This window comes from Sus scrofa, chromosome 7 (genome assembly GCF_054392235.1).
Source record: "Sus scrofa isolate SSC_HxYL_T2T_F1_AM1 chromosome 7, Sscrofa_HxYL_maternal_Yorkshire_Landrace_v2.0, whole genome shotgun sequence".
Taxonomy (NCBI): domain Eukaryota; kingdom Metazoa; phylum Chordata; class Mammalia; order Artiodactyla; family Suidae; genus Sus; species Sus scrofa.
The window spans coordinates 25,751,383-25,776,479 of record NC_139389.1 but is presented as its reverse complement, the minus strand read 5'-3'; the positions used below and the strand labels follow the sequence as shown (position 1 = coordinate 25,776,479).

The 25,097-nt window shown below is 38.6% G+C and overlaps 3 protein-coding genes across 3 annotated transcripts in view; 2 read left to right on the top strand and 1 right to left on the bottom strand.

Moving 5' to 3' along the window:
- Window positions 1-25,097, top strand: part of LOC146401418 (uncharacterized) — a 274,139-nt gene that overhangs the window by 69,905 nt on the left and 179,137 nt on the right. The window lies entirely within an intron of this gene.
- On the top strand, window positions 4,818-5,864 carry LOC100152090 (olfactory receptor 10C1-like). The gene has a single exon (XM_021082291.2). The coding sequence runs from the start codon at window positions 4,818-4,820 to the stop codon at window positions 5,862-5,864; it is 1,047 nt and encodes a 348-aa protein (XP_020937950.2).
- On the bottom strand, window positions 20,973-21,908 carry LOC110259033 (olfactory receptor 2G3-like). Its single transcript, XM_021082326.2, has one exon. The coding sequence runs from the start codon at window positions 21,906-21,908 to the stop codon at window positions 20,973-20,975; it is 936 nt and encodes a 311-aa protein (XP_020937985.2).

Here is a 25,097-nt window from a genome sequence, read left to right as displayed (position 1 = left end):
TAATCATCTCTACAATCTTTAATGACCACCTTACATAATTGTGTCTACTATTAAAGTGTTTTGAAATGACAATTTCGTAGTAACAAAGGCTAATTAATATTGGTTTTTTTCTTGCATGCCAGGCACTGTCCTAAATGTTTCAGGTAAAATATCTAATACTTTATCCCATAGTTTCCTTTGGCTGATAGGAAATAAATTTTCATTATGAAAGCAGAGATTAATAATGGATAAGTCAGTTAAGGATCATTTCTAAATTGTGTACAGCCAACCAAAATGAATCGCTTTTGCTGGTTTACTTCCAAAACGGAATTATATAGAATGTGCTTGTCTTGGATCTTGGGGCTGGGAAAGGTGGCACATGAAGCCAAGCCGTTGAGCTATTAAAATTATCCATTTCTTTCACACATCCAACTAGGACTGATAGTCCATCTCAGGATTTAAACCTCCAGAATCTTGCCCATGCTCATGGCCACTTAATCTTTTATTATGGGGAACAGGAATCTATCAATACAGTTTAATCACTGGGCAGAAAACTCCTCCATCTTTAGATTCATATCACAGTGCTTATTTACTTGATGAGTGGTGACTCAATATAGGTTAGTTTTATAGACTGATAATAATAGAGGATATTGCATACAGTGTCCTATGAGTTCATTACCATGAGGCTTTAAAGGACAAGAGGCTTTGATGGTGATGAAGCGCATTTGAATTTCTTATTTTGAATTCATGGCTGCCTCTACAATGTTGGCACATTTAACACAACACGACTCAGCAAGAAAGATGGGAAGGGCTTCATCATCCTTCCTTCACGTGAACATGATAAATCAGAAACTTTAGGTGAAGAAAATATTATCAGATGAGAGACAGAGAATGTTCATACCCAATTGTACTGCCTGGGATGCTCCTTTCTGCAGACCCCTGACACCTGCCTTGAGCATCTCACTAACCATTCTTGGTTACATAAAGCTGACCTCTACTGCTTGGATCTCAGGATCCCTGTACAAGGATCAACAGAGAATGAATCCTAAAAACAATGGAAAGTTTAATTTAAAAAATCAGATTTTTTACCTGGTGTAATATTATTCCAAGTGACAGGGAGGGAGAAGTGAATTTGACTGCGTTTTTTAATCCTTACCTCCAATGAGACCTATACATTTATTTTTACATGATTTAGTATTTATTTCTAGGCAGAGTATCCTTCTTTGTCAGTTCTAATATTTGAAAGCACTAGTAGACCCTCACTACCTCTAATATCTTATTTTCTCAACTGTCTCAATTTTGTGAAGTTTTAAATTGTCTTATCACACAATGACTTTTTTTTTTTTTTTTGGCTGCATCTGCGGCATTCAAAAAATTCTTGGGCTAGGGATCGAACCCGAGCCATAGCAGTGACCATGCCAAATCCTTAACTACTTGGATCCCGGGAACTCCCCACATGGTGACTTTTTAATGACTAACCGCAGGCATCAGCCTTTGTGCAGTCAGCCCTCACTCTGCCATTCACCAGTAGGCCTGTCTCATTCCCACATCCTCTGACTCCCACCCCCAACATAGGCATTTGCATTTGCTATCTACAGTCTAAATGGGATGAGGATATTTATAAATGAAATCTTTGTGATGTCACTAGTTAAGAGTCAGGCATTCTCCTTTTCTGGTTGGGATTTCCCCTCGGTCCTTCCATCAGAGTCCCTGAGGAAAGTGGAATGTGTCCCAGATACAGGAAGATAAAATGAGTAAGGTACATATTTGTGTATTTAACTGACAAAAGGGATGACAGCTTCTCCACATCCACACTTTTCTATGCACCTGCAGAGACTATTATTGAGAAGGCAGGATACTTAAAAAATGTTTTGAGTTAAATAAAAAGCTAAATAAACCGTTCTTTCTATTTTCTTTGCCGCAGCCTTGACTGAATTGTGTTGCCACATGAAAAACATAGATATTTAATTGTATTAATTGATTAAATTAATCATAGTAGAAGGGAAATGTTTATAAGTGCTTTAACACAAATGCATTATAATAGACCACTAGATGCGTGAGCAAATTTTTCAATGTCATGTACAATGAGGGTCCCTGGAAATGTGCAGAGTTTTTGTTTTGTATTTAATAGAGTTTTGAATCAGTCCACTTGTTTTCATCTTTAGCTTTTGGGAACTTTTGCATAGTTTCACCGATACCCAAATTAGTACATTAAAATGATCTATAATAGACAACTATTTTTCCCAGGACATTTAGGTGCCATTTTTATGTTTGTATGTATGTTTGTATTTTTTGCTTTTCCTCTTTCCTTCATGGTAGATGAATAGAAAAACATGAAATGGTGATGAAAGTAATGAACAGGAGGAATGATTAGGGATTGTGACATAAAATCCCATGAGAGGGTATATACGAAGGTAAAATTATTGTGACAATATGCAGGTATATAAGCACTGCTATACTATAACCAATATTTTTGGAGTAGTTAACCACTTTCCCAAGTTTTATAGGAATTACTCCTCATAGCAACCCCTTTAGAGAAGTCCTACTTCCTTTATAAACTTCCTTTATAAATGGGAAAGTTGAGTAAATTTTAAGAAAATTTTAGCTTTGACCCAGCACTAGATGGCTGTGCTAGGATCTGAACCCAGACAGACTATCTCTAGAGCACTCTTGATTACTGTGCTGCTCAATACGGATTTGAATGTGTGTGTTTCTCTCTGTGATTGTACAGGTAGATGTGTATGTGCAAAATGTACATTTTTGTACATATATTTTGTGAATGCACCTAAACTTTTGTCTGTTCATAATAATTTTGAATCTCAAAGAGCATACTTTTACCTTATATATACTGCCATTGAACATTAGCATGGGATAAATAATGATGTGTTATAAACACATTAGTAAAAACCCGATCTCAGCTAAGCTAATGAACAGATACGAGTCCAAAGGCATAGAAGTAAATCCTCCTCACTCTTTGCCCTTTTCATGGCAAACATTGTTAATAACTTCAGTTGGTGACATTTCAAAAGAGCAATATAAGCTGTAGAACATCCACAAAAATAACAAGGAATATTTACTTTGTCAGGAGTTGATAGGAATCATCAGATTGAGAAAAAAATAGCTGTCACATTTGAAATATTTAAGGGATTTAAGATTTATCATAATTAACTTAAGAAAACAGAATAAGCCCTAGAAAGCAGCATATATAAGCAGCCAGGGTAAAGCTTAGCATTCACACTTATCACATGACAACTTATTCATTGTTAAGAGTGGGGATATAATGGTGTACATAAAATTCTTCATTCTGTGTGTCTAAGGCTACTCTCAGGAAGAAATGCACAATTGTCTTTGGGATAGTGTAAGTGCTCTCATCGCAGCTAGGGCGTTGGGAACACACAGCGGAGGGGGCATGTAACTGACTAATATTGAGGCAAGGGAGTGTGGGAGTAGGGAAGAGGATTCCAAAGAGAAGAAGAAGCTGTACTCGAACTTGGACATAGGCTGTTCGGTAGATGGACACACAGGGAGGCAAATGTCAAGCCCCCAGGGAGAAATGAGCAGAAAGAAAAGGAAATACATGCAAGCAAGGCACATACTAAAAGATTCAAGTAGTTTGATGTGACTATAACATGAGGTCCATTTGGATAAGGAGTGAAATAAAAGTTTCTATAAATAATCAGTGACTCCATGCATAAATTTTCACTAATTGTATTAAGAAATTTGAATTTTAGGAGTTCTCACTGTGGTACAAAAGAAAGGCTGGTATGCAGGTTTCACCCCCAGCCTGGCACAGTGTGTTAAGGATCCAGTGTTGCCACAGCTGTGGTGTAGGTCACAACTGTGGCTTGGATCTGATCCCTGGCCCAGGAACCTCATATGCCATGGGGTGGCCAAAAAAAAATTTTTTTTTTAATTTTAACTTGAGACAATAATAGTTTTCATTTAGCAAAGAACACTCTAATGGAGAACAGTTGGCAGGTGTGAAATATTAAAAATGAAGAAATTTGTTGCAATGATGGGATTATCTCGGTAGCACAATATAGATATGATATGAGTGACTGTGATAGTCTTCACATGGCTGCCTCTTCTTCATCCACATCTCAGCTCATGCTTCTCATTGTCAAGAACCCTCTTTGAATACCCAATCTAAATTGTTTAGTCACCAGAACATAAACTGCTTCTGTTTCTCTGCATTGTGGCAATTATTTATGTATTGAACAGTCATTTAATTTTTGCTTTTCTTCACTAAAGAAGTTACATTTGGGAAAAAAAGTGGGGTTTTCTCCCATTGCTGAATTGGAGGACTGCAAAATAGTGTGCATTCCATATACCCTTGTTGAGTGAATAAATGAAGAAAGCAAATCAGTGCAATGAAAGTGGAAAGAAATAGATAAGAGAGGACCTTTCCGTGGTAGTGTTTGCCAAGTGAGTAAAGGAAGAGATGAAGAGAGAAATGAGCTGAATTTCTTTTTTCCATTTTATGCTTGATGACTAGGTATACCTTGGACAAATCAACTGGGATAGTGAACATAGAATAGGATTTGGTTTGAAAAGGTGTAGGGATGAGTGTAATTTCCAAACTTTTTTTTTTTTTTTTTTTTTGGATACACTCCTGGCATGTGGAAGTTTGTGGGGCCAGGGATCAAACCCTTTTCATTGCTGCCACCTTCACCAAGGATGCCACAATGTCCAGATACTGAATCGGCTGCACCCCTGGGAAACCTCCTCCAAACTTTTTGAATTTTAGAACTGCAGGTAAGAAATTGATCTCTCTGACTCACAAAGGGTTGTTAAGACTAATATAAAAATTTTTGTTTCTATCTGAAAGAATCTTTATGATGACCTTGCCTCTCTTTTTTTCAGTCATGAGCCTCAACTGTTCCTTGTGGCAGGACAACAGCATGCCTGTGAAACACTTTGCCTTTGCCAGATTCTCTGAGGTCACTGAACAGTGTTTCCTTTTGTTTACCCTCATCCTGCTCATGTTCTTAGCATCACTAACGGGCAATGCTCTCATAGCCACTGCCATCTGGTCCAACCCGGTCCTCCACACCCCCATGTACTTCTTCCTGGCCAACCTGTCTCTCTTGGAGATTGGCTACACGTGCTCTGTCACACCCAAGATGCTGCAGAGCCTTGTGAGCGAGGCCCGAGGAATCTCTCGGGAGGGGTGTGCTACACAGATGTTTTTCTTTTTGTTACTTGGTACCAGCGAGTGCTGTCTCTTGGCCGCCATGGCTTTTGACCGCTATATGGCCATATGCTCCCCACTTCACTATGCAACACGAATGAGTCGTGGAGTGTGTGTCCATTTGGCAATGGTTTCTTGGGGAGTGGGATGCATGGTAGGCTTGGGCCAGACCAACTATATTTTCTCCCTGGACTTCTGTGGCCCCTGTGAAATAGACCACTTCTTCTGTGACCTCCTCCCTATCCTGGCACTTGCCTGTGGGGATACCTCCCATAATGAGGCTGCAGTCTTTGTTGTAGCCACCCTTTGCATTTCCAGCCCATTTTTACTCATCATTGCTTCTTATGGCAGAATTCTAGCTGCCGTGCTCAGCATGCCCTCACCTGAGGGTCGCCGAAAAGCTCTTTCCACCTGTTCTTCCCACTTACTTGTAGTAACACTCTTCTATGGCTCAGCATCTGTCACCTACTTGAGACCCAAGGCTAGCCATTCACCAGCAATAGATAAACTCCTAGCCCTCTTCTATACCGTGGTGACATCCATGCTCAACCCCATCATCTACAGTTTATGGAACAAGGAAGTCAAGGCAGCTCTTAGGCGAACTCTAGGCAAGACAAAGATACACATACAACCTAAGATTAAAGAAAGAAAGAGAAGTTCCCATTGTGGCCTAGAAGGTTACAAACCCAAGTAGTTCCATGAGGATGTGGGTTTTAATCCCTAACCTTGTTCAGTGGGTTAAGGCTCAGTTGGTTAAGGATCATGTGTTGCTGTGAGCTGTGGTGTAGGCCACAGATGCGGCTCAGATTCCTGTTGCTGTGGATATGGCTGTGGCTCTGGTGTAAGCTGGCAGCTGCAGCTCTGATTCAACCCCTACCCTGGGAACTTCCATATGTCCCAGTTGCATCCCTAAAAAAGGAAGGAAGGTTGAATAGAAAGAAAGAGAGAGAGAGAAAAGAAAAAGAAAGAAAAAGAAAGAAAGAAAGAAAGAAAGAAAGAAAGAAAGAAAGAAAGAAAGAAAGAAAGAAAGAAAGAAAGAAAGAAAGAAAGAAAGAAAGAAAGAAAGAAAGAGAGAGAGAAAGAGAGAAAGAAAGAGCTGGAGCATTTTGTCACCACAAATAAAATATGGTCCAGTATTTGGTCCAGTGTTCAATCCTGCCATTCTGGTTCCAGAACCCAAGATGTGAGGCTGTGTCCATGATTTCAAGTAAGGTTTATTCCCATTAATTCTGATTCCCTTCATTCTTAGTCCTTGAAATAAATAAGAATGAAATAGACCAACTGGTTCTGGTTCTACAAACTGTCTCTGTTAGGAAGTTATAAGCCTGGTGTTAAGTTTCTTTCTAACTTGTGAGATTTTTTTTTGTCTCATTTTATTTTATTTTTTAATCTTTTTATTGAGGTATAGTTGATTTATGATGTTGCTTCCATTTCTGCTGTACACCAAAGTGACCCAGTCATACATACATACATATATATATATACATTCTCATACTATCTTCCATCATGTTCTAACCCAGGAGATTGGACATGGTTCCCTGTGCTGTAGAGTAGGACCCATTGCTTATCCATTCTAAATGTAATAGTTTGCATCTACCAACCTCGAACTGCTGGTCCATCTCACCCCTCTCCCATTCCCCCTGGAAACCACAAGTCTGTTCTCCATGTCCATAATCTGTTTCTGTTTTATAGATAGGATCATTTGTGCCATATTTTAGATTCCAAATATAAGTGATATCACACAGTATTTCTCTTTTTCTCTCTGACTTACTTCACCTAGTATGAAAATCTATAGTTGCATCCATGCATTGTTTTGTCTTTTTTATGGCTGAGTAGTATTCCAATGTATATATGTAGTGTATCTTAATCCAATCATCTGTCAATGGGCATTTAGGTTGTCTCCATGTCTTGGGTATTGTGAATAGTACTGCAGTGAACATAGGGGTGCATGTATCTTTTTGCGGAAAACTGTATATCAAACTACCTTATGATCCAGCAATCCCACTCCTGGGCATATCTCCAGAAAAAACATTCATTGAAAGTGACATCAACATCATGAATATTTTCTCAGGTCAGTCTCCCAAAGCAATAGAAATTAGAGCAAAAATAAACCCATGGGACCTCATCAAACTGAAAAGCTTTTGCACAGCAAAGGAAACCCAAAAGAAAACAAAAAGACAACTTTCAGAATGGGAGAAAATAGTTTCAAATAATGCAACCGACAAGGGCTTAATCTCTAGAATATATAAGCAACTTATACAACCCAACAGCAAAAAAGCCAATCAATCAATGGAAAAATGGGCAAAAGACCTGAATACACATTTCTCCAGGGAAGATATACAGATGGCCAACAAGCACATGAAAAAATGCTCAACATCCCTGATTATTAGAGAAATGCAGATCAAAACTACCATGAGATACCACCTCACACCAGTCAGAATGGCCATCATTAATAAATCCACAGATAACAAGTGCTGGAGGGGCTGTGGAGAAAAGGAAACCCTCCTGCACTGCTGGTGGGAATGTAAACTGGTACAGCCACTGTGGAGAACAGTTTGGAGATACCTTAGAAATCTATACATAGAACTTCCATATGACCCCGCAATCCCACTCTTGGGCATCTATCCGGACAAAGCTCTACTTAAAAGAGACACATGCACCCGCATGTTCATTGCAGCACTATTCACAATAGCCAGGACATGGAAACAATCCAAATGTCCATCGACAGAGGATTGGATTTGGAAGAAGTGGTATATATACACAATGGAATACTACTCAGCCATAAAAAAGAATGACATAATGCCATTTGCAGCAACATGGATGGAACTAGAGAATCTCATACTGAATGAAATGAGCCAGAAAGACAAAGACAAATACCATATGATATCACTTATAACTGGAATCTAATATCCAGCACAAATGAACATCTCCTCAGAAAAGAAAATCATGGACTTGGAGAAGAGACTTGTGACTGCCTGATGGAAGGGGGAGGGAGTGGGAGGATCGGGAGTTTGGGCTTATCAGACACAATTTAGAATAGATTTACAAGGAGATCCTGCTGAGTAGCATTGAGAACTTTGTCTAGATACTCATGTTGCAACAGAAGAAAGGGTGGGGGAAAAATGTAAATGTAATGTATACATGTAAGGATAACTTGATCCCCTTGCTGTACAGTGGGAAAATAAAATAAAATTAAAAAAAGAAAAAAAAGGAAAGTGATTTTATTGTATATATTGAAGCTTCTCCTTTGGTTTTAGTCGGCATATGTGATGGAAACAGTAACTTCTGATTTACTTATTTATTCATTTTTGTCTTTTGTCTTTTAGGGCTGCACCCGTGGCATATGGAGGTTCCCAGGCTAGGGGTCTAATTGGAGCTGTAGCCTCTGGCCTACACCACAGCCACAGCAATGCCGGATCCTCAACCCGCTGAGCGAGGCCAGGGATCAAACTGGCAACCTCATGGTTTGTAGTTGGATTTGTTTCCACTATGCCACGACAGGAACTCCAATAACTTCTGATTTATGTTTTAAAACATCCTAGAGGAAACCTAAGCCACACCTATCATGACTTTAAACTATAGACTATATCTTCTATTTACATAAAAATCCAGTCACAAGCATGTTCTGCCTTAAAGCAAAATTCTCAAACAATTGGATTTTTAGAATGTATTAAGTTTTTTTGTTCAGTAATTGATGAACAAGCAGAGGATGAAGGACATATGGTTCAAGGCATAAAAATAAGGAGATAAGTCAGAGAGAGATCTTGCAAAAGGAGTTTCTTCTTTATAAATATTGGAGTTATTTTCTATGCCAAGTTATAAAATCATAGCATATTATTAGCTCTTATAGGTTAACCTCTCCCCTTGCAGAACTGCAAACCAGGGATTGGTTTGCAAACCATAAGTGGTGGGCTAAATATGACCTGCTGCTTATTTGTGTAAATAAGGTTTTATTAGAATACAACTAGGCAATTCATTTACATATTGTTTAGGAGCTGCTTTGGGGCTATAATTGCAGAGATTAGTGGTGGTTGCAAAGATCTTACGGGCCACAAACCCTGGAATATTATCTGGCCCTTTACAGAATATGTTTGCTGACCCCTGGTACAGTTTGCAGACCCCTAAATGGACACTTAAGAAATATATCAACAAGATGCAGGGTGTGGAATTTTTTTGAATCCGGACTTGAACAAACCAAAGATAAGAAAACATTTTTAAAACAGGAAAACAAACATGAGCAGATGGGTTATGATAAATAAATTTGTTAATTTAAATTTTAAGTGATTTTTATTTTTTCCATTATAGTTGTTGACAGTGTTCTCTGTCAGTTTCTACTGTACAGCAAAGTGACCCAGTAACACACGCACAGGCACACACACACACACACACACACACACACACATATATACATTCTTTTTCTGATGTTATCCTCCGTATGTTTGTAATTGACGCCTGGGATTTACTTTTAAAAATTATCAAAAAATTGTGGGAGAAAATAGGTGAAACAAAATTGGTGTGATATTGATAACTATTATTGTTTACTTACTGTGTACATGTTTATCTTATTCTATCTTCATTTTCTATGTTTGAAATTTTTACATGTGGAAAACTTTGTCCATTATGTTATTAATTTTTATTTTGGCTTCATTTTTGTCAGATAAAATGCTCTTGTGCTTAAAAATTTTTCAAGTACATTCAGATTTGCTTTATTATTCAATGTATGGTCGACATTTTGTAAATGTTCTGTATATACATATGCCTGAAAAATATTTGTATGCATTTGTTAGCTTCTGTGTTCTAACTATATTTATTAGGTAATTTTTGTGTGTTATCATATTTTCTTTCCTTCTTTCTTTCTTTTTTTTTTTTTGAATTTTAGGGCTTTACCCGCAGCATATGGAAGTTCCCAGGCTAGGGGTGGAATCAGAGCTACAGCTGCTGCCCACAGCTACAGCAACACAGGATCCAAGTGGCGTCTGTGACCTACACCACAGCTCATGGCAACGCTGGATCCTTAATCCACTGAGTGAGGCCAGGGATAGAACCCACATCCTCATGGATCCTAGTTGGGTTTGTTACTGCTGAGCCATCATGGGAATTCCCTTTATCATATTTTCTATATTCTTACTCATTTATATTTGTATGTTTCTTCTACCTTTTATTCATCCAATTTTGGCTTTGGACTTGTCTATTTCCTTTTTTATTTGATAGGTTTGGAAGTTGTGTTATAGGATGCATATGAATTTAAGATTATTATGACTTCCAAATTGACTAAATATTTTATCGTTATGAAATATTTCTTCTTATTCCTAGGAGTAGTTCTTTCCTTAAAGTCCAGTATGCTTGTTACTAGTATGACTATACCAACTTTCTTTGGCTAGTGTTCACAATGGTAAGTCTTTTTTAATGCTTTGCTTCTTAATATAGTTTTTATCCTAGATGTTAAAAAAACTTACTCTGAAAGTACTTTTATTTATTTGGACAATTTAGGCCAATTTAGTTACATTTATATAATCTACATAACTATATATATATATATAAAATATACATAATTACTGAATTTTTTATATGAGATTTCCTTTTGTCCAATTTATTACCTATCCATATTCCACTGCCTTTATGTTTTTATAATTAATCAAATATTGTTTATGATACACTTTCTTCACCTATTAGCTTGTTAGCAACACATCATTGCATTATTCTTCTTGTTGCTGTGTTAGACATTACAAAATACATCTTTGATCTATTGTAAGCTAATTTAAGTTAGCTCTTTTACCAATTTGCTGCTCTGTAAACTGATTTTGAATGATTTGTCTATACACATAAATGAAAAAGCAAACCTTAGCATATAGAGTCAAATCTTTCAGAACTACTAGGAGAAAAATGACCAACATTTAGTTTTTTTGTCACAGATTATATTCACCAGTCACATATAGTAAAATGAGGTATCAATAACAAAATGAGAGCCAAAAAAACCACTAACAAAATCATAGCCAAACATCCATGAATTTGAAATCTAAAAACCACATTTTTAAATAATTTCAGGGTAAAGTTTAAATAGAAATTAAATTTATAAGGCATTTAAATCTAAACATCAATAAAAATACAGGTAAAATTTTGTAACAGGCAACAGCTTTTGCATAATATTTTATTTCTCCTTTCACACACACTCACGCATACACACTTGTTCACCAAAACTCCCCAGTATAAGTATATTCTAATGTTAGATAATTCAGAGTTTATATTACAATGATAATAAGGATGGTTTCACAGCTAAGCTGTGATTAAATTTTCCTCACATATTTTTGGTTGTTCTGAGTTAATAAATGTGTAATGTGTAATTTTTCTCTACAGTTTCATTAATAGAGCCCACGTGTAACTTTTCTCTACACTTTGTATTCATAGAGCCCGCAAAACTGCCAGGCTCATTTCAGAATGATAGACGATGTCAAATAGTCTGTCAGCTCACTTTTCCTGACGGGCTTTGCCAGAGCATTCGTGCTCCAAACTTGATTCTCCTCATGCATGTCTTCCTGAAATTTCCCCTCACAACCAGCCTGGCTTAGAGGAAGCACACTCACATTTATCCTCTCAGGGGTCTTTTTGGCTGGGACTGAGAATTAGATGTTGACATAGGTCCACAGGAGAAAAGCACACACATTTATTTAATACAAGCTCTATGTGACATGGGAACTCTCGCAAAGAGGGAAAGGCAAGAAAATGGTAACATCTCCTTACTTTTATGTCACGAGAGACAGTTGTGGGAAGGGACTGAACTACATGAGGTTGTGGGAGGAGGCTAAAGAAACAGAATTATTTTAACAAGGTCTGTTTGTATAGAATTCTCTCCATCTCACCTTTTCTGATCCTTGGTGATAAATAAGAGTATTATTTTCCTTCAGGTGGAGGCAGGATATCTTTCATATGGGAATTTCATCTCCTGAGGGAAAAAGAAAGATCAGAGTGCTTTTCCTGTACCTGCTGCTTTTCAAGTCCCTCTTAACTCAAGACAGTGACTCGGCCACAGGGGCATATGTCGGGTGGCATGTTCTGAAATCCTTCACTAGCATTTTCTCCCTTGCTTTTCTGCCTCAAATCCCTTGCACGCTGCTCCCCATGCTTTTGACTTTCTCAGACGTTTCCTTCCTTTGGGTAGAGCGTAGCCCTCTGTGGCTTCCTGAGAATACTCAAACAAGAAAAACGAGAGCCCTCATACCTGAAAATTTCGGTAGTCTCTCATCATGTTTCCATGACTGATAGTTTGAGCATAAAATTCTGAGTAAAAAATAAAATCCCCTTAACACTTTGAAATCATTGCTTTTTTAAGGTTTGCTTTCCAGTATTTTTTGTTGAGTACACAAATGCCATTTTTATTTATCAGTCTTTAACTATAAATTTTCAGCTGTCACCCTATCCCCCCAGTAGCTCTTAGTTTCTTTTCTTGGGTGCTGGTAATTGCAGTCTCATTTTGCTATATTTTTGTGTGGTCTCTTTTCTTCCATTTTGCTGTGCACTTATGAACACCTAATGTAGATAGTTTTCAACCCCTTCTTTTTTACAATGAAAATATGTTCATTAATGATCATAATATTAGGTACTTTAGAATGGTCAGTGTGGGGGCCCATGGAAGGCCACCCCAAAAGGTGCCTCACTGGCATATTGATTATTTTGAATTAACGTGAATTAATAAATGATCAATGCAAGAGGGACACTCTGATCCTGCTTTCTGACTCCCTGCAATTGGGAAGTAAACCTCTCATGTGAAAGGGGCATTCTTGCATCTGGAGGTAAAATGACGCATTTAAGGCTAAGGGGAATCTGGGCTGAGAAGCCTATATAAACAAGCTTTGTTACTTCTTTAATTTACCACCTAGCACCCAAACAGTTTAGATTTTTCACCAATTAAACACCTCAAATCTAAGGTTCTTTGTGCTGTCAGTTTTCATACATTTATTGTTTCTTTGTCTAAAACGTATAAAATGTACCTGCTTTGGCCACTCTTTAAGTCCAATTGCTATGAGATCTCTACATGCACGAATTAAAACTAATTTCTTTTTCTCCTGTTAATCTGTTTTATGTTAATTTTGTTATTAGTTCGGCCACAAGAACTCAAGAGGGGTACGGGGGAAATTTCCCTTTCCCCAACACCAGAAGAGAAATATAGTAAAAGAATATATTCTTTCATTGAAGTTTTAATATGTAATTGTTGCAGTAGAAAATAACAACATAAAAAATGAAACATATGACAACTTAAAAAGCGAACATCTGCAAAAGGAACAATTATGCCACTGATGTAATATTTTATTTTCTTCATTTGTTCCTTAGTGTTAAGAAAAACAACTAACAATTAAAATGAAGAAACCTCAATTTTAATTCTAGGAGTCAACTTCAGTCAAATCCTCCCTTATCAAAGATAGTGCATCTTCTGGGGCAGGGGTTGGGATTGGCATATGCACCCTGTGGTGTATGGAGTGACTGGCCAGTGGGGACCTGCTATATAGCACAGGGAATTCTACTCAATATTCTGTGATGATCTAGATGGGAAAAGAATCTGAGAAAGAATGGATGTGTGTGTGTGTGTGCGTATATATATATATATATATATATATATATATATATATATATATAACTGACTCATTTTATCATATAGCAGAAATTATTACGACATTGTAAGTCAACTATACTTCAATGAAACTTTGAAACATGGAAGAGAAAAAAAGATGTTATATCTTCAATTCACATTTGTTTCACTGTTTCACATTTTAAACATAAATAAACACTCTAGGTGTTCTTATCAGGATACAGATGCTCAAGTTTTTGCAATTGCGGTGCTATCGTCATTTATTTCTAATCATCTATTCAAGTGTAGAAATAGACAGCACTACAGGGACTGGAGGGCCTCAAGCTATTTAAAAGAATTTCAACATTAGAACGTTACTCTTAAATTGGTTTATGTGAGAAGTTGACCATATAGCTGGGAATTCTCTAAATCAACTTCCAGATAGAATGCAATGTTTATTAAAGATAAGCAAGAAAAGTTTGCTAAGTCAAAACTTATTAAAACTAAATAGAAACTGCAGTAGTTTTTTAGATACAAAAGTTTTTTTTTTTTTTTTGAGCATGTATGTTATCCCTGAATTTGTTTAGAATTGGCAGCACAAGGGTTAATAACAAGCAAATCTACTTCAGTTGATTTTATTACTATCTTAAAATTCTCTACAGATAATTCACCGGCTTTGTGCCTATACAGGGGGCAGACAGCTTGCATTGCCACATGTTGGTAGGGAGCCCTTTAATTTTTATGTTGAAAAAACATTTTCCTTCTCTCAATTCTATTCCTTTCTGCCTGAAGTTCCTGTCCTTCGAATGTTGTCCTTGTATATTCGTCTTCTGGTTTTTCTTGAATTTCTTCTGCTATTTTTTTATCTTGGTTTTTTCCTTCACTCTAGGAAATTTCAAGGTTATGTTTGAATGCTTCTCTCTTTTCAATTTAATTTTACTGTTCTAATATTTTGTTAAGGTAACAGAAACCATTTAATGAATTAGGAAAATAATGTAAACTAGGTCTGTATTGTACTACTCAACAGAAGATAGTATGTTTGGGTTTTTAGAAGCAATTTTTTAAAGTCATTATTAATCCTCATTAAGAGCCTTTGAAACTTTTTTTTAACAGGAGTAGAGTGTCTTTTTATTTTTATTATTATTAATAGTAATAATGTTTATTTTTTCCATTATACCTGGTTTAGAGTGTTCTGTCAATTATCTGCTGCACAGCAAGGTGACCCAGTTACACATACATGTGTACATCCTTTTTTCTCACTTTATCATGCTCCATCATAAGTGACTAGATATAGTTCCCAGTGCTATACGCAGGATCTCATTGCTTATCCATTCCAAATGCAACAATTTGCATCTATTAACTCCAGATTCTCAGTCCATCCCACTCCCTCCCCCTCCCCCTTGGCAACCACAAGTCTGTTCTCCATGTCCATGATTTTCTTTTTTGTGGAAAGGTTCATTTGTGCTGTATAATAGATTCCAGATGTAGGTGATATCATATAGTATTTGTCTTTCTCTTTCTGACTTACTTCACTCAGGATGAAAGTCTCTAGTTCCATCCATGTTGCTGCAAATGGCATTATTTTGTTCTTTTTTATGGCTGAGTAGTATTCCATTGTGTATATATATACCACATCTTCCTAATCCAATCATCTGTCAGTGGACATTTGGGTTGTTTCCATGTCCTGGCTATTGTGAATAGTGCTGCAATTAATATGTGGGTGCACATGTCTTTTTCAAGGAAAGTTTTGTCTGGGTATGTGCCCAAGAGTGCGATTGCTGGGTCATATGGTAGTTCTATGCATAGTTTTCTAAGATACCTCCATACTGTTCTCCATAGTGGTTATACCAGCTTACATTCCCACCAACAGTGCAGGAGGGTTCCCTTTTCTCCACACCCTCGCCAGCATTTGTTATTTGTGTACTTATTAATGATGGCCATTCTGACTGGTGTGTGGTGGTATCTCATAGTAATTTCGATTTGCATTTCTCTAATATTCAGGCATGTTGAGCATTTTTTTCATGTGCTTGTTGGCCATCTGTATATCTTCTTTGGAGAAATGTCTATTTAGGTCTTTTGCCCATTTTTCAATTGGGTTGTTGGCTTTTTTACTGTTGAGTTGTATAAGTTGATTGTATATTTTATTTATTTATTATTTTTGTCTTTTTACCTTTTCTAGAGCTGCTCCCGCAGCATATGGAGGTTCTCAGGCTAGAGGTCTAATCAGAGCTGAAGCCTCTAGTCTACACCAGCGCCACAGCAACACGGGATCCGAGCCACATCTGTGACCTACACCACAGCTCACAGCAACGCGGGATCCTTAACCCACTGAGCAAGGCCAGGGACCAAACCTGAAACCTCAGGGTTCCTAGTGGGATTCGTTAACCACTAAGCCACGATGGGAACTCCCTGTATGTTTCAGAGATTAAACCCTGTTCAGTTGCATCATTTGAAACTATTTTCTCCCATTTGGTAAGTCTTTTTGTTTTTTATGGTTTCCTTTGCTGTGCAAAAGCTTGTCAGTTTGATTAGGTCCCACTGGTTTATTTTTGCTTTTATTTTTGTTGCTTTGGGAGACTGTTCTAAGTTTTTTTTATTGCTTCTTTCCTTATCATTCTACTTTTAAGTCCTGGGGGTTGGTTGGTTGGTTGGTTGGTTGGTTTGATGAGCCTTCATTAATTATACCAGTTACAAAGATTTTTACTGTTCTTTTATCCTGCATTTTATGTGTCTTTTCTTTCTCTCTCTCTTTTTTCTCTCTGTTTATGTTTGTCTCCCTCTGTTAGAGGACTGACTCAGAGGTGAGGCAATGCCTTCACCCAAAAATTAGTTGGAAATGCTGTGTGCTTGGGGGATGCTTGCTGATGGGATGATCAAGGCTTTCCCTGGAATAACTCAAATGTCAGGACACTTTTGGTTGCTTTGTAAAAGCCTTCTACATTCCCCACAGGAACCACTTCTATTTTCCTGCCTAGAGAGTTACAAGGTTCTAAAGCTGACCAGTGTTCTAGGAGCAGAATGAGGAAAAACCAGGGGGAAAGAGGCTGTCCGAAGCACCTAACCAAATACCCTGTTTTGGGGGTGACATTCTAGTCAACTCTCTTCCAGGCCTGGGGGTGCTCTCTGACCTGACTCGTCTAAGGGTGACCACTCCTTTTACCAGCTTTGATAACAGAAGGTCCCTCACCTAGTTGTATGGACTCGGGAGACCTACACTTTTTAGGCAGACTTTTTAATGGTTGTGATTTTAGCCTCACTCTGCAACCTGCCTTCTAAGATCCCCAATGCTCACCTTTCTTAGCACCACTGCTACTCCAAGGCTCTGCAGTACAAATGGCCTTTATTCCTGCTGGCTGCTCCTCTCTGCCTCCCAGTCCTTTCAAGGCATTATTCGTCATCTTTTTTTTTTCCTTTTTTTCCAGTAAGTCATTTACTACCTTCCATCTGCTTCCTATCTTCCAAAAGTTTATTGATTTCTGCTTGCTCTCAGTTCCTCTCCAGTTCCATTTGTCCTTATAGATACATACAATTTTGTATTTAATATATTTTTATGGTTTTCAGAAAGGAATGGGGATAAATATCTTCATTAAACTTATTATTTACCAGAGCTCTATTTCTAAAAATCTATTTAGGTAGCTGGTTATAGGGATAAAATAATAGAAAATAAGTGTGTTAAGTTTGAAAAAATTCACTTCACTTTTATTCCGTAATGATTTATTCAGTTGTTGAAACTTAAGGTGCCATATTATTTCTATTCCCAAAGTATATCATTGGAAACCAGTGATTTCCATCCTTCAAATATGTTGCCCTCTGAGCCTTAGCACATTCAGGACATTCTTACCTGGAAAGCAAATTTCTTGACCCCGCATATGTTTGTAGTTTTAGCTCTTCCTTCAAAGTACTACCCAGTACTCACTAGATTTATGCTTTATTTGAATTTCTCAGACACATAGGCATTCACTATATGTGCTGTCTTATTTTATTGTGCATCTGTTATGACCTTACATTGATTTTTAATTGATTCATAAATCATGAAATATATTTTATAGGAATATTACATACTGTTTGTCAGTTATTCTAGGATGCTCTAATTCTTCACAGGGATAAACATATAGTGGTGCATAGACTATTACTGATTTCGTATGTAATGAATAATTGTTGATATGTTAATTTATGACTTTTCAGTTCTTTGTGCACAGATTTTCATCTTAAGCAAAGTTCTTAAGGAGCAGAGATCACAGGATTGTTCTTTCTTTCTTTGTTTCATCTTTCTTTTTTGGCCACACATGCAGCATATGGAAGTTCCTGGGCCAGGGATGAAATCCAAGGTGAAGCTGCAATCTATGCCACAGCTGTGGCAATGCCAGATCCTTAACCTGTTGTACCACAGTGGAAACTCCAACAGGTTCATTTTCTTTAATATAAATTTCTCATTGCTTTAATTTTGATGTGAGAAATTAAGTAATTTTCTGAAAATTAAGAAGAGTAACTGTGGGAATAATAGGGAGATAGAGACAGCCAGCAGTTAAGAAAATGAAAAAAATTATGGATAAGCATCCAGTCGAGTGATAGATCACGCTGGTATAGCTTTACAGGAGGACCTTGCCATTCGGGACCTCATCTGATACTGTTATGGTTGGTGAATCCAGCTGGCAGGTTGGGAAGTGAACTGTATGACCAAACATGAGGTGCACTGTAATGTCTGGATAAGGATATCTTTGGTCAGGGTTTACATGAGGAAAACTTTTTTCCCCAGACTGTTGGAAATTGGAAATGACAGAAATCAAGGCCAGAATTAGATGCTATAATTGAGTCACAATTATTAGATCACACTAGACTAACTGCTGTTGGCTTGTCAATGAAAAAAAAAAAAAAAGCACATTTGATGAAATTAACTGACCCACATATTGGGTTAGATTTCAAAGCGGAACTCATTTGATTATCACCAGTGAACTTAGTAGAATATTAACAATGACTTGTGACAACCCACATAGGTTATGCCTGAAAAGCATGTATTTGTCATCAAGGCCGCTCAGTCTGGCACCACGATTATCACCAGGTCAACAGAGTTTGTTAATGATAACTGACACTTACGGACTCCTTCCTATATGCCTTCTCACCATCTCCTAAAATACTTACAACAAAGCTCTGAGGTGGTCCCCGTTTTAGAAATGGAGAAATGAGGGTTGGAAATGTAAGTGATTTACCTGGAGTTATGCAGCTGGGAAATAAATGCTAGAGACAGAACAGAGGTTCTGATCTCTTTGAGTTCAAGTATTCTTTATGACCACACTACAATACCTATCCTTTGGAAATACCAATTTCAGCCCTGTTGTCACCATTAAAAGCAAAAGTGTCATACTTTTTTACCAAAAAAAGTGAGTGAAATGAGTGAAGAAAATAAATCATGTTTTTTTTTTTCCATATTATGAGGGCAAAAGGGGAACTTATTTTTACCATATTTCCCAAGGATTATTTTTTGATTCAGATATAAAATGGTAACAAATTTTCCATTCAGATATAAAATGGTAACTAATTATCAACTAGATAAATTCAATACTATTGAAAGTGATAAGCATATATTAGATCAAAATAGGGAGAATACTATGATAGGAAAGTTAGAAGATTGAAAAGATGTTAAATGGAGTTCCTGGGTGGCCTAGCCCTTAAAAATCTGGCTTTGTGGCTGTGGAAACTTCTGCATGCCAAGGGTGCAGCCAAAAAAAAGGAAGAAAAAAATGTTAATTGACATATATTGATCACTTTTGGCAGCTGCTTTACTTATTGTTTTGTGCTGGTCTCAGCCTATGGATAATCAGTGTTGAGGGTGGATTGGCCCTTGGGGTTCTTACTATGATTGAAAATCTGGGGCTGCACCGTGAGGTCTCAGGTAGAGAGAGAGAGCAGGTCTGGGTTCTGCTTTTATTGGCACCAAAGGTGGGAGCTTGGGGTTTCTGGGTTCCATCTTTAGTGGTGAAAACATAAGAGCAGGAAGAGAAAATCAAGTGGTCCGAATTGTCGGTTACCTAAAATCAACCAAGATCTCTGAAACAAAGGACTCTGAGGGATGGGAGTTGGGGACAGCCTGGCTCTTTATCTCGTCCTGTGGGTGGCAATGGTTCTTTTTGAGATTGTCCCCTTTGAAGCAGATGCCTCCACAATCAAAGCTTAAGTCAGGCACTTGCATTACAAACCAATCACCAAACAAAAACTAGTAAGTTTACACTACACTTACTTTTTGATCTTTTAATCAACGTAATGGTAAAGCTCATTCCTTTTTTTACTTGTAAATAAACATGGATACAAAAACTTCAGTAAAACCTGCACAAGCTCAAAAAGGAACTTTTGGAGTTAAAATCCAAATTCTCAGAGTTCCCATTGTGATGCAGCAGTAACAAACCTGACTAGGATCCATGAGGACATAGGTTCGATCCCTGGCCCCGCTCAGTGGGTTAAGGATCCAGCATTTCTGTGGGCTGCAGTGTTGGTTTCAGATGTGGCTTGGATCTGGTGTTGTTATGGCCAGCTGCTGCAGCTCCAATTTGACCCCTAGCCCAGGAACATCCATATGCCACAGGAGTGGCCCTAAACAGGCAAAAAAACAAACAAACAAAACAAAAAACAAAAAACAAAAAAACACCCCCCCCAAAAAAAAAACCCAAATTCTCTAGTCTAATCTCTCCACTGTACTCCACAAGGCAAGAAAGCTCTTTCTTGTGATCAATGGGAAATTGGTTTTAGAGAGTTGTTTCCAGGAATTGTTAGACTATTGATGGGAAGGAATAGAATGTAGAAGCAGCCAGGGAAATGATAAGCACATCATAAAAAGAATAACAGGGAGGGAAAGAAGGAAGCAACAAAAAGGAGAGAAAGAAAAGGATAACAAGGGAAAGGACAAAGGAGAAAAACAGAGTGGACCATGGAAAAAGGAAGGAAGGCGGAAGAAAAACACAGGCAGGGAGGGCAAGAACCAGAAATGATATGAATAATGGACATTTACAGGGTGTGAGGAGACATTGCCTTACGAAGGGCCCCAAAGAAGCCTGGGAAGGATGAAGAGGACGGATAGTTCTGAGGCCAATAAAAGACAACCAGGCAAACTATGAAGATCGCATGTGCTCCTTGTAGAACAGTACATTTCTTTAGCGAAGGATTGTGCAAAATGACTCTTTTAGCCACACACACACACACACACACACACACACACACGCAAGCTGATCCTTGTGGGCTCTGCTTTGTTTTTTATGAGCCCAAGTCCCTATGAAATAGTCTTCTCATAGCTCCTTTCACATCTTTATTCCTCAGTGTGTAGATGAGAGGGTTGAGGGTTGGAGTCAGCACCGTGTAGAAGAGGGAGATGAATTTCCCAGAAGTATGGGCGTAAGAGCTGTTGGGCTGGATGTACACTGCGGTGATGGTCCCATAGAAGAGGGACACTACCATCACGTGGGATCCACATGTCCCCAGGGCTTTGCGCCAGGCCTGGACTGACTTGATCCTAGTAACTGCCTTGACGATGTGTCCATAGGACGTCAGTATCAGTGCTAAGGGCAAGAGGAGCAAGACCAGGGATGCAAAGAATAGCTGGACCTCATTGGTGTGGATGTCCACACACGCAAGCTTAATCATGGAAGGCACCTCACAGAAGAAATGATGGAGCCGCCGGTGTCCACAGCGAGGCAGCCAGAGGGTGACAGTGCTCTGGATGAGAGCGTTTCCTACTCCACTCAGCCATGCAACCCCTGCCAGGGCCTGGCACAGCCGTGGGTTCATCACAGCTGCATAGCGGAGAGGTTTGCAAACGGCAGCATGGCGGTCAAAAGCCATGACAGCCAGGAGAACACACTCAGTGGAGCCCAAAGCCAGGGAGACATAGAGCTGGACAGCACAGCCCAGGGCGGTTATGGTCTTGGCTGGTCCCCTGAGGTTCCACAGCAGCTGGGGGACAATACTGGTGGTAAGGCAGATATCAACTAGGAAGAGGTGGGTGAGGAAAAAGTACATGGGTGTTTTGAGATTAGGGTCAATGGAAGCGATCAGAATGATGATTGTGTTTCCCACCAGAGTCAGGAGGTATGATGCCAAAACAACCCCGAAGAGTATCTTTTCCAGGCTGGGCTGATCCGAGAAGCCCACCAGGATGATGTTGTCTTCAACAGTGCTACTGTTCGTGCCCATCACCCTGCTCAGAATAAGGAGGAAAACATTGTAGGAATTTAGAGGAAGGATGTAGCTTTGGCCTCTGGCCACAATATCAACCTCTTAAAATTACTCTTTGAAGCACTAACTCTGGGAGAAATTACCGTGCCCGGGAGAATAAATCTCGGCAGTCTCCTTCAGAAGCTGCGGCAAAGGACATGAAGGGCCAGACACTGTACAGAAAGAAAGGCACGTGAAGGCTCATGGTAGAAGAAGGAGTTTCCTTTGGAGATAACTCATAGGAAAGTGAGATAAAATTTATCACAGGAAAAAATAAAGGAATAGAGAGAATATCAGAAGAATAAAATGCATTTGATTAATTGAGAGTTCATGGCAAATCATTCACACTAAATGGGGAAAACTCAGGGATACTGATGTGTAATATATGTACATAATACTTGTCAATAACATTTAACTTTTTCAACTATGAATTTGAAGTGAGCATTTTTTCCAGGATTTGCGTTATATGCATGACCGTCAACTTCTAGACAGGCATCATTTTTGGAGAGGTTATTTTTTGCAATAACTTCTGGAGAGGTTATTTTTCCTGTAAAATGGCAAACATTAGGCTATTGAAAGTAATAATATTAACATTTAGATCTAAATGTTTGGTCATTATAGGCACATAATTTCAAAAACATATTATATTTCCTTTAAGGATTGGTTAACTCAGACCACCGGCTGATTAGTGATGTAAATTCATGCTGTGTGTGGGGAACAAAAGTCCTTGCTTCTTTGGTGAGTGGTGGTGAGGAAGGGAGTCAGCTTTCTTGTCTCACATGTTGAAAGAAGAGGTGGTTGAAGCTGAATGGAGGGAATGAGGCTCTGGGAAAGGAAAGCTCTTTGGTGGAGAAAGAAATGGCCTCAATGTACCTCAAGCCCACATCGATTTTTTTACCTTCTGGAAGACTAAAGAGGCCACAGTTTTAATGGGTTTGTTAAAAGTCAAACAGCTATAAGTGCAAAGGTTTAAAATAAATTCACTGATGCAAAACATTCCCAAAGACTGTAACTGTATTTCATGTTCAAGACAAATAGGCACCTCTACTTGTCATCAATCGAAATCACTCAGTTTTCCAAATTCTTCCCTAGTAATAACTGCGTACCCTAAAATTGTGATATTACTTGTTGTGAACATGAATTGTGGAATTGAAATAGATTCTCAGTGATCAATAACTTATCATGTAAACAGATATTTAGCAGAACCCAGGGGAAAGAAAATGAAGTCAAAGGACGAGTCAGGTGGGCGGTCTGGACGTGCAACAGCAGCATGAAGTCACTGAGTGATCACTCAAAACAGCGAACGAAAATCACAGTAAAATGAGACTACAAAAGAACTACTAAGGAACAAGCTCATTCACATTATACAGACGTATTTTGCTTATAGACACACTCACAGTGACATGCACAGCTATCCATGCACAAAACCACAAATATGCACATACACGCATAATTTCTTCCATCCTCTTATTCGGGGTCAATTCCCATCTGTTTAACTACCCAGCGGTGGGGGGAGGTCTGGATCAAGAGACTTGGTTCAATACTCTTCAATCCAGGCTGCAGGTTGCTACCTTACCCTCTCCGTCAAATAAGAATTCCTCCTGTTTAACCCTCTCCCTACCTCCCCCCCCCACATAACAGTACTTCAACAGAAACGCCATGAAAGATCAATTCACAGTCGTGAACTGGTTCCACATTTACATGGATAATTGTAAGAATATGTTCCCTTTAGGCTTGTGGAAGGATTCTATTCCACTATGATGCAAAATTTACCATCGTCCATGCACCATGTGATCTCCTCTCACTTTAAGCCATAATCCCAATTTACTCTTACAAGTTAAGAGTCATAGGCATGGTGTCGATAGAAAATCAGGGCATCAGTGGAAGTGAACAAGTTAAAAGAGAGGAAGTCTTCCAGATTTTTGTACACTGAGACTCCTACGGTGGTGGGAAAAAGAAATCATAGAGTTCAAATTAGTATTACCTTGAAATGCCAACTCGATGCCTAAGGCCCACGTACTGGTTGGAGGGACTGTTAGTTGAGATGGAGCACCCTGAAGATCAGCAAGGCAGGAGAAGCTAAGAGAGGTCACAGGACAATGAATCTGGGAAGATCCCAAGGACACAGATCTCCCAATGTGGCAATGAATATCAGGCTGTGTAGTATCCAGAGAAGAGCTGTCCCAGGAGATGCTTCTGAAAGATACTTTCACCCCTCTGATGTTTTTGGTTTCTCTCTAGGTCAAACCACAAAGATATATAAGTTCTGTCCCCATCCCCACCCATCACTGAGTTGTTCTCTCATTTCTGTCATATTCATGGTTTTTCTGATCATATATAATCTATGCATGTAGGTGCATATATATTTACAAATCTATCCTGTTAGCTCATATCTTCATATTTTGTATCTTTTTACTTTTAGCCAGTTTGGCGGTATATATATCATGATTTCAATTTGTCCTCCCCTGATAGCTGATGACGTTAACTAGATTACCTCACATTTTCTAATTGCCTAATAATTGCCTAAAATCACGTGAATGTGAGAAACTAAAGAAAGCAGTCTTTGGCTACAGAGTCAAATAAACGTCACTGCCTACCTTCTGCTTTCCTCTCTGCAGAGTTTCACCCTGGCAAGTCCAGACACTATCCTTTTCAAGCTAGATGCACACGGAGGAAGATGCACACGATGGAAAGAAGAGGCTCTTAGAACACTCCAGCCCCCACTCCAGGGTTTCAGACAGGAATAGGCTCAAGCTTTAAAGATTTACAAGCTTTATTTTTTTATTTATTTTTATTTTTTATTTTTTGGGGGCCATTTCTTGGGGTGCTCCCTGGCATATGGAGATTCCCAGGCTAGGGGTCCAATCAGAAATGTAGCCGCTGGCTAGAGCCACAGCATCACAGGATCCGAGCTGGGTCTGTGACCTATACCACAGTTCACAGCAACGCCAGATCCTCAACCCACTGAGCGAAGCCAGGGATCGAACCAGCAACCTCATGGTTCCTAGTCAGATTCCTTAACCACTGTGCCACAACAGGAACTCTGAAAGATTTACAAGCTTTAAATGTAAGTTAAGTGTAGCCTGGCGTGGACATTTTAATTATTTACACAAGAATGCCTTATTACCACTAAAAGTGAACTTCTTTAACATTTGAAAATGACCCAAA